Raw genomic sequence first — 11,041 nt, forward strand, 5'->3', positions numbered from 1 at the left:
TATATATATATATATATATATATGGATAGATGTACACTCGCACATGTAATCTATTTTGTGTGTGCAGCAAAAAACCTGTTCTTGTTAGACATTGGACATTTCTGCAAATGGCACTGGTTCAAGCCATAATGGTAATTGAAAAATGGTAAACACAGTTACCAACATAGTTTTGACCAGAGCAGTGTTGGTGTTGTGTTAGCTGTTGATGTGTTTATCAAGAACAGTGAACAAGTGGGGTTTTTTTTTTTCCACACCATACATATATATATCCATATATATGAGCGTGTGTGTGTGTATATATCTCTATCTATCTATCTATATATATATATATGTATATATATATGTAGTATTTTAATACTTGCTTTCTCCCTTCCTTTTTCATTGTTCTTTATCTCCTGTATTTCCAAATCTATGATAATTTTCTAATCCAAGTTAATGCCAAAGATCGAGGTCTCCAAAATACGTTTTTTTTTCGTTTATTGTTTCATTTCAAAACTTCTTTATTTCACTTTTGATTTTTTTTTTAAATACAATTTCTTTGTTCATTTCCATTTAAATTTCATAAATTTTTATTCTTGGTTATAATTTTTTAAAATTAATTTAATAACGACCATATATTTTATTTTTCTATATTTGTTTAGATTTGTTTTATTTTTTTAACTTTTTTTTTTGTTTTGTTTATTAGTTTAGCATCTGCTTAATGAAATGGCTTTTCTAGTCATAATAGTAGCCATGACACAAGTTCTGTAGAATACCTCACACAGCCACCGTGTTTCGTCCCACTCCCACCTCCTCACATAGAAGCAGTTTTTTTTTTTTTTCACTGGCCTTAAAACTCTGAGTATATATGTCAACACATTGTCAAGATTTCACCAAATAATAATAATAACTCTTTTCTCTGGGATTTCCCAATCCAAACAGATCAGGTGCTAGAGTATAACAGACCGGACCTAGTGGTGGTGAACACTATATACCACTTGTGCTATATAGTTGATGTTGCGTGCCCCTTTGACCCACGAATAGTCAAGAAGGCAGGCGAAAAAATAAATATATACAATTCTCTTAAGTACGAAATAGCCCGGCTATGGAAACTGAAGAAGGTGAAGATGGTGCCAATTATTGTTGGTTCCTTGGGGACAGTATCAGAAGGCATCAAGAGGAATATAAAGGAAATCGGAATAGAGTGCCCGGTAGAACTGTTACAAAAGATTTGCCTCCTTGGCACGGCCAGAATAATCAGGAAAGTGTTAGAGAGTTGAAAAGAACAGATGGCATGGTATTGTAGGCTACAAGGAGTAAGCCTGCTATGCTTGCAAGAATCATTAGCAAACGGGACAAAATGCTTAGCAGCATTTCGTTAGTCGCCGAGGTCAACTTTGCCTTTCATCCTTTCAGGGTCGATAAAATAAGTACCAGTTGAATACTGGGGCTGATGCAATTGACTTACCCCTTCTCCCAAAATTGCTGGCCTTGTGCCAAAATTCGAAACCAATATATTGGTAGATATCAATCTGTTGGTCTCCAAAATTACGTTATTTATGTAAAGCCACTTCTCCATCGAGGTAATGTTACCATACTGTTGTAGTCCGAGATATACATAGCTAAAACACCTTTTATCATAGGTCTGCCTCTTAAAAGCCAGTCTGGAGCTAAATAACTTTTACACTGCTCTTTTCTTACAAAAATAATTCTATTTATCGATAGCAATTTTATTGGTCAGTACTTGTTGCTGATGTGCCTCCACCCCCTCTCCCTGTCAATTAAGCTTATTACTATAAAGGTCACCATCTCTTAACACCCCGCTCCTATTGACACAAACCCTAACCTTCATCCCTCTGCAATAAAATAAAACTTACATTAGCAGAACATTATAAATAACATGGGTAAACAAAATTATCAATTTTGTCCTTTCTCAACAACCTTAGTGCCTGTGGAAATTCTGCAGTTATTTTGTAAGGTATAAAATTGTTAGAAGCTTTTAGAGAACCATGAAATATGTAATTTCTTTTGAAATAGTATTCATTCTTGAGAGTGCCTAAAGTTTACATACGTAGGTAGTACCAAAAGCGCAGTCTTAGGAGAGAACACCTTTGAAAACTACATTCTTTGTTATGCACTTGTCAGCTCTGAAACATTAAAAGAACTATAGATGAAATGTTCATGAGAAAAGACTACTCCTCTTCTCTCAAAATATTTATCAGCCAAGTGTTTTATCAATAATGTAAATACTTGGGTACAATAGATTATGCTTTTGGTTTCTTTCCATAGTTGAAAAAAAGACAACAAAACTTTTTATTCTCTATAGGTTTACAATCGTATTAATGAATCTTGTCTTGAATAAAGTGAATTTTTTGATACTTCACTGGTCTGTATACACACATACATACATAAATATATATATACATACATATGTGTGTATGTATGTGTGTATACTCTAGGTATTCTTATTATAAAAATAATGTTAAATTATATAATTTATTCAAAGAATTTATCTCATTGTAAATATATATTTTTGTTATATCAAGGGTTGACACTGTACTCTGAGTTTCACCCCCCACCCTCACCCCTGGGGTTGGGCTTTTCATGAATGTATAAACAACTATCCACTCTACCCAATCTATTGCATTCTGTATCAGATACTGTTTGCACCACATATAATTTATAATATATATATCTTTTAATGTATTTTTACAACTCTTAACGATAGAGTATATAATTCTGAGTAGTACAAGTATTAACCGTCACTGCGGTGTGCAATGGAACACATTAGACAAATTGTATGTAAATGTCTTAACAGTTTATATATATGTATATACAAAAGCATATGTATATATCTGTATATATAAAATACCTAATGTACTGGGCCCATATTTGTGGATAAACTTTGAATCAAATCTATGCATGTGAATGTATTTACAATCATATATATATTATCTCATTGTGTATTGATCAGCTTTGTCAAGCCTTTCGTCTTTGCATGGGGAAGTGCCGCCAAAGGTGCAGGAATGGCTTCGTTACAACGCTCGTCTGGCATTCACGTCTTGTCCTTGCATGCAACCTACCTATTTACCTCTGTCGGTTGAAGGGCTCGAAGAGAGGGGTGAAGGGAGAAAAAAAAAAACCTATCTCATTCTATGTTATTTCTGTTGGTCCATCTTGGTATCATCATATTGAGAAAAGCATGAACACATCATCTTATCATCATATTGAGAAAAGCATGAACAACACAACATCCCATTGCTCTGCTCTTGTAAATATGAGACCTTGTGTCTAATGCTTCCAGATTTCCTTGCTGCCAATTGTTATTTTACTATAAAGGTTTTGAATGTCACCTCCTCCCCCTATATTCTATCTTCCCCCTCCTCGTAATACCATCGCTTTCTATTTTATACTCCCCTCCTTGTAATATCTCTCCTTTATATTTTATATTGTCTCTACCCACTACATTACTTTTACTGCTGTTCCTTCTATAATCTATAATGAATACCCTGCCCCCATTTTACCATTAATTACACTTCTGTAATGTATATTACCCTTTTGTTTCATTATTAGTGTTTGTTAACGTCTCCCTTTCTTTATTGCTCCCCCCACTGTTTTACTGTTGTTTCTTAATGACGTATCCCTTTTTAATATCTCCATCCGCTAACCTTAATATTGTTCTTGTTAAAATTAGCTCTGACAATTAAATTTCATTATTTTCAATCAAAATTACAAAAAGATTATTTATTGATAATATTAATTATTCGTTTATTCTCATTTGTCTTTCTGATTATGAAATGATAATTTTAAATGTAAAATATATATTGTGTGAGCATATGTGTGCGCGTGCAGTGTGTATGTATCTATGTATATATATCTTTTTAGATGATTGTTTTATTTACTTAATATTCGTTGTTACATTGTCTCTGTATGTTATGTTTTGTGTATGCACACTTCCATGGAACATTCTGTAGCTTTGTGTGACGATTACTAAGATTTTGTTGGTGTTGTGTAACCCTTGGTGAGCTCTGGTCAGACAATCCCAAGCTAGTCACAGTCAGTCAGCCAGATGACAAGACATGGACCCACAAATTCATCTTCCCAATTATACAGTATTACTTCGGTCCAGCTGATGACCATCGACGCACAGTTTGATGGGCAGCAATGAATTGCTGCCCATTCCAACATGCAATGATGAATCACTTGGCGAGTACAGTGTAACAACCTGGACATGTTGCACACTCTCTGCTTCCCATTTCTGTACACCTGTGGAGACTGTGGATGGCCTCATTTGAGGTGGGCAAGGTGGAGCGAGTCAATGGAATAGTTGCTGTTTCCCTGCACTTACTGGTGGTGGTGGTGTGCATCTCGTTGCAGTATTTGGGACCAAAGGCAGTTGTTGATGTTGCATCTCTTTCTCTGAGGTAAGAAACTCTCAAGAGAGGTGAACAGCAGAAGGTCTTCAGAGCTGACCCCACTCCACCTCTCAGGAAAGTGCTTTGGCCCTTAATTTCTTATTCCGTAAGGGGGCCAGGCCACATTCAGGTCATGACACTTGGGTGCTCTTCTGCTGATAATTTTTTTTATCTACTTGGATACCAGAGACTTATGCATTTAAACTGCACCTTTCTGTTGACTCAGTTTTCAAACTTATACTTAAAGAACATATAATGTTGGTTGTGAAACATCAACACTATCACTATGTAGGTGTGTGTGTGTGTTCTTTGTTTGGCTGAATGAGAGTAGTAGTAATAGGAGTAGAAGTGCTCAGGATGTTGCTGTAAGTGTTCTTGGCTGTTTAAATGTTTGGAGGTGATTTATCCATGGGTTAAGCACAAACCGTAGTTAAAGATTGTAGCTTACTGATGAAATTAAACTGTGCTCGTTGCATGCCCAGTTGGTCTTTTATTTTTGTTGTTTCTTTTTTTGTTTCATTGTATTGGTAGTGTGTAAACGTAGTCTGTGTACAACCAGTTATAATGTGTAGTGCGGTCTTTATTGTTCTTGCCACTTCCTTATGGCTTGTTTGTGGAGAGGGTGATTGGGTACTCAGGTAGGACTTGCGTAGTGTGTAATAATTTTAATGCATTGTTTGTACATCATTACAGTTGTTTTTTTCCTGTTGACCAAATGTGGTACCTGTAATTGTGCCGATTGTGTTTGTATTGGTTTGCTTTCTTTACCATGTCTGCTGTGTGTCAGTGTGTCGCGAAGGTGTTTCATATGGCACCTAGTATTTTTATCTTTTTTTTTATTTGTGGCATGTTTACATTGACAAGTTTGATTGATGGCCGGGTGTATTCGGTGTTCTCGAGTGTTGCTTGTTGAAAGGGATTTGGTAGGGGCCACTTGGAGCTTGTTGTTTTTGTTATATTGCCAGGCTTCAAGGGGATTCTGTTTTTTAGAGTTGGAAGAATTGTTCAGCAATGTGTGGAGAATGATGAAAGGTCAGGGAATGTGATGTCATTGTTCATGCGAGGACAGGCTGTATGATTTGTGGAGTGTGTGGTATTGTGTAAACTCAGGTTGAAGAGAATGGATGAAAAGCCAAACCTCTCTGGTACTTTACTCAGAAAACCTCCACTTCTGGAAGTGTTGTTCTTGCACATACATAGGGTTTGTAGCATAAGACACTTTTTGCAAGCCAGCATTTTTGTGTTGTTTCTTAAAATGGTAATGAGTTTTTTTATGTGAGTGAAAATCAAGGCTTTACTAATGTCAATCATCACCACCATCACATCCAGTTAAACAGAACTTACTGAGGCACATTTTCTACATTCGGATGCCCATCCTGTCATCAGTCCTCACCTGTTTCCAAGTAAGGTAATATTTCTACATGCCGAACAAAAGATTGGAAATGGATGCCACCTGCATGATGATAAAGCTCGTTTACAACTATCATGCGATGGCAAGACAAGGAGTGACTAACAGACTTAGTGTGTATGCTATGTGTGTTTGTCTGTAGGCTGCAATTTGGCATGTTGGAGATTGCTCCCTCAAGGCATCTGGTGTTCAAACACCTGACAGTGATGGACAGGTGTTTGCTGTCCATGACTTTCAGGTATTTTAACACCCAGTGGTGTGAGACACTAAGCACATACATTAAGAATGTGTAGTCAATAATATCTATTTCACTAGCACTGAATCTATTTCACATTTGAATAAAGAAATATATATATATATATAGGAAAATGAAAAAAAGGCAGAATGCTAAACTGGAAGCATATTTTAATAAAGATTTCTAACCGGTTTTCATTGCGAAGCAAATTATCAAGAAGGAGAATGAAAATGTTTTTTACAAAGAAGTACAAAATGAAGAAAATAATATATAAAAAAATAACTATACCAATACATTATATTGTCTTTGAGCTTTTGAAGTTCAATGGTAGTTCATGTTTATAATGGTTGGAAAAATAAGGATGCATGAGAATAGAGAGTTGTGTTAGGTTTAACAAAAGGGTTAAAAATTTGTGTTAAGCAGGAAGTGTGGTGTCAAAACAGGAAGTGTGTGTAAGGGGAGACAAATGTTTTTAGTTGGAGTTATGAACTCTTTTTCAACTTCCTGTTGAAAAAGAGGTGGTGCTTCAGCATCGCCATAGTCAAATGACTGAAACAAGTAAAAGAGTTTGTATATATGTATATATGTATATATGTATATATGTATATATGTAGTCAAATCGTCCAACCCATGCTAGCATGGAAAGCGGACGTTAAACGATGATGATGATGATGTATAGTTTGTCCCCCAGAAGCAGTTGTCTGCTAGTGATACTATGATACTATGAAAACCACCACCACCACCTGTGGTAGTAGTAGTAGTAGTGTTTGTATGTATGTGTAGCTAAAGCTGTTGGGAGTGTGGTTTGATGAATTGTAATGATCTCCTTAGTTCTGTTAGTCTGAAAGTATTTTAGCTTCTCCTGGCCACTTAGAACAACAAATCAAAAAGTAAGGTTGGCGTTGTTGTTGATGTCGATGTTGTTTAGCCCCAGGTCATCCTTGATTGAGCAGCTTTACGACCAAAGGCATTCCAGCAGGATTACATTCTCCAATGTATTGTATGTTATTTAAGATGGTAGGGCATAATTGGAATGCAGTTAGGTCGGTATTTCTAGGAGGTTCAGTTGTGTTGGTTTGAAGGAAGACATGTCTAGTGCTAAGCCCTTTGTTATTTGTTATTCTGATGATGATACATCAGCAGTTCACTTTAACAAAGGAACTTCTATATCAGCAGTTCTCAGCTGTGGCTTCCAGGGTCACATGTGGCCCTCGAGCATCTTTCTGGCAGCCCCCGACAGTCTTCCCTCTATGAATATAATGAATTTGTCTTTAATTGAATTGTTTTACTTGTTTTTTTTATTGGTGTAGCATCCTTAAAAAATTCAGGTTTTGGACCTGGCCTGGATAGCAACATGGTTGAGAACCCACTGCTCTATACAGTGGCTCAACCTACAAGAAGTTGCTGCCAAATCAACCTCAGATCATACACTACTGAGACCCCCTTCAGTTATGACTGACCATGGGATTGCACCTAGAAAGTTACCTTCCGAGGCACAAGTCCAGGCAAGGTTATTTATGGAAGACCAGCAGTCGCCCATGCATACCGGTCTCCCCTCTCCACTCCACCGATGTCGTCCAAGGGAAAGACAAAGGCCGATACAGCTTGGCACCTGTGACGTCGCAACACATTTCTACAGCTGAGTGAATGGGAGGAACATGAAATAAAGTGTCTTGCTCAAGAACACAACATGCAGCCTGGTCCGGGAATTGAACTCACTACCTTATGATTGTGAGCCCGACGCTCTAACCACTGAGCCATACACTATGGTATAGTCATGGTTGAAACCCCTTAGATCATAGATTTGCTCAGTCAGTGAGTTTGATATATTAAGAATTAGCTGTTAATGTATGTGTGTGTGTGTGATATTTTAATGATTAGTAAATTATTGTCATGTAATTTATGACCAACAGTCAGTAAGTGAGTGTGTGACCTGTAATAATTAGTAGTTAACTAATGAGAATGTGTGTGTTGCTGTATTAATAATTAAATACTAAGCTAGTCCTACAACTACTTCAATCTTATCTAGAAAATTCTGGCACCAGGAAAATGGTTTTGTAAATTTTCAGATGTGAATGTATTTGAGATGTGTGTATATAAGGTGTATGTAGTTTCAGTGTGTGTCTGCTATGTGTATGTATGTGTACTGTATATACTAGTTATGTGTGTATGAGTTGCCTATGATGTGTATGAGTAGGTTTTCTGCATGTGTGTATCTTGTTGCTGTTAATATTAATCAAATGTTTTCAATGAATTGTTTTCCATTTTTTTAGCCACCACCTTCGTTACCAAAAGGAAAATTTTCTCCAGAATTCATAGATTTTGTGGATAGATGGTAAGTCACTGTCATCATCGTTGTCATCACCGTCATCATCTTCTTTTGCCATTCTCCTCACAGGAAGTCATTACAGCTGTGTCAGACAAACGCATCATCTCTGTTTGGGGTGGACTTAATAATCTATCACTTGCTTTACCTCCACTGCCGCCACTCACCCTATGGATACCTACAGCAGGGTCCACTCTGTTGTAAGCAGTAGGGCATGGGCCCTGATCTGAAGATAATAGATGCAGGCATGGCCATGTGGTAAGAAGTTTGCTTCCCAACCATATGGTTCCAGGTTCAATCTCACTGTGTGGCACCCTGGACAAGTATCTTCTATAGCTGCAGGCTGACTAAAGCTTTGTGAATGGATTTGATAGGTGGAAACTGAAAGAAGCCTGTCATATACGTGCATCTGTTTGTGTCTATGTTTGTCCCTTACAACCACTTGGCAACCAGTTTTGGTGTGTTTATATCTCCCATAACTTAGTGGTTTGGCAAAAGTAACTGATAGAATATATACCAGGTTTAAAAATAAAAAAAAGTACTGGGGTTGATTCACTTGACTAAAAACTCTCCAAGATGGTGCTCCAGCATGTCCACAGTCTAATGGCTGAAACAAGTAAAAAGGAAAAAGATAACCTGTGCATATCATGCAATCAATCTTGACCAGTCTAAGAGGCCCTGGGAAAAGTCTTGAGCATTGCCCTTCCTGGGAAACTGCCCTGCCTCTTATGTGTGTGTGTGTGTTGGCCCTCCGTCGCTTACAACGTCGAGGGTTCCAGTTGATCCGATCAACGGAACAGCCTGCTCATGAAATTAATGTGCAAGTGGCTGAGCACTCCACAGACATGTGTACCCTTAACGTAGTTCTCAAGGATATTCAGTGTGACACAGAATATGCCAAGGCTGACCCTTTGAATTACAAGCACAACAGAAACAGTAAGTAAGAGTGAGAGAAAGTTGTGGTGGAAGAGTACAGCAGGGTTCGCCACCATCCCTTGCCGGAGCCTCGTGGAGCTTTAGGTGTTTTCGCTCAATAAACACTCATAACGCCCGGTCTGGGAATTGAAACCGCGATCCTATGACCGTGAGTCCGCTGCCCTAACCACTGGGTCATTGCACCTCCACCCTGCCTCTTAACCCTTTAAAAAAAAGAAAACTATAAATTTAACACTCTATGATGGATGGATCCTACGCATTGACAACAACAACACTAAGTCCTCATTTTTGCTATTTGATCTAACAGTTGGTGGTATTTTGTTTTGTATCTGTTACCTCCCCTCTTACTGCATTCATTGCTCTAGAATGGCCACAGTTAGTCCAGTATCTGGAATCTGTACAGGCACATGTAACAGTTTGTTAATATATGTCAGTGTTTAGTTACATTTTGTGTGTCTTTACGTTTTGAGTTCAAATTCCTCCAAGGTTGACTTTGCCTATCATCCTTTTGGGGTTGATAAAATAAGTACCAGCTGAACACTGGGGTCGATGTTATCGACTTAAATGTAATTGCCGAAATTGCTGGCCTTGTGTCAAAATTTGAAAACAATATGTTTAAAGTTAATCGACACGAAATAAGATCAAATGAGTAGAGAGATCAAATGAATAGAGATGAAATAGGATCATATAGTAGAGGGGTGAAGATAGTGGGGGAAGATTTTATTGAAATGCACAGCTATGAACTGGGTTCAATCCCAGATCGCTAGTGACAAAATGATTTTATAATTATGCTTAATTTTTTTCTTTTTTTTTAATGAAGTTTTATTTTTTTTTTCATTTATTTTTTTAAAGCTTGAAGAAAAATCCATCAGAAAGGGCAGATTTACAGTCACTGAAGGTGAATTATTGCTTCTCTCTCTATCTATTTCTCTGTTTGTCTATCTGTCTCTCAACCTATTTGTGTGTCAGTCTACCTCTCTCTCTCTCTCTCTCTGTCTATCTACCTATCTGTTTATCTATTTGTGTGTCAAACTACCTCTTTGTCTACATACCTATCTGTGTCTGTCTGTCTACCTATCTATCAATCTATTTATGTGTCTATCTATTTCATATCTGTGCATCATCGTTATTACCATCATCATGTTTTAACATCCATCTTCTATGCTGGCATGGGTTGGATGATTTGACAGATTTAAAGAGCTTAAGGACTCCATCTTACTCCAATATCTGTTATGACAAATGTTTCTACAGTGTGAACTCACTCTTTCTTTTGTGGCACCAGCACCAGTGGGGTTGCCACGCAGTTTGCGTAACTAAGATTTCTTCTGACAGTAGAGAGGGAAGTGGTTTTAAGCTAGGATATATGAGAAGTTAAAAGTATGAACAGGTTTTCTGCTACAGAGGAATTACATGGCTACTCGCACTGTTGAAGAGTGGGTGGGAGGAACCGAAGCAGAGCTAAAGTAGCAGTGATGAGGTATTGGGATGCCTCTCATATAGATACCTTGGTTTGCCTCTCATATAGATACCTTGGTTTGCCTCTCGTATAGATACCTTGGTTTGCCTCTCATACGAATACTTTGGGTTACTTCGTATAAACACCTTGGGTTGCCTCTGATGTAGGCTCCTTATTATGGCTGTGTTATCCGTAGATTGGGTGGTCTCTACTATAAGTAACTTACTCTACTTCTGCTCTGGGCAGTTTGTACTTTCAATGTACAATATATATATATATATATATA

The 11,041-nt window shown here is 37.5% G+C and overlaps 1 protein-coding gene across 2 annotated transcripts in view; it reads left to right on the forward strand.

Moving 5' to 3' along the window:
* Positions 1-11,041, forward strand: part of LOC106880850 (dual specificity mitogen-activated protein kinase kinase 1) — a 62,949-nt gene that overhangs the window by 49,523 nt on the left and 2,385 nt on the right. For both annotated transcript variants that reach the window (XM_014930988.2, XM_014930989.2), the window contains exons 9-10: positions 8,311-8,372; positions 10,152-10,197. In XM_014930988.2, the coding sequence (XP_014786474.1) occupies positions 8,311-8,372; positions 10,152-10,197 (108 nt within the window). The remainder of the gene's footprint in view (positions 1-8,310; positions 8,373-10,151; positions 10,198-11,041) is intronic.

The sequence above is a fragment of the Octopus bimaculoides genome, chromosome 15 (assembly GCF_001194135.2).
Source record: "Octopus bimaculoides isolate UCB-OBI-ISO-001 chromosome 15, ASM119413v2, whole genome shotgun sequence".
In the NCBI taxonomy this organism is placed as follows: domain Eukaryota; kingdom Metazoa; phylum Mollusca; class Cephalopoda; order Octopoda; family Octopodidae; genus Octopus; species Octopus bimaculoides.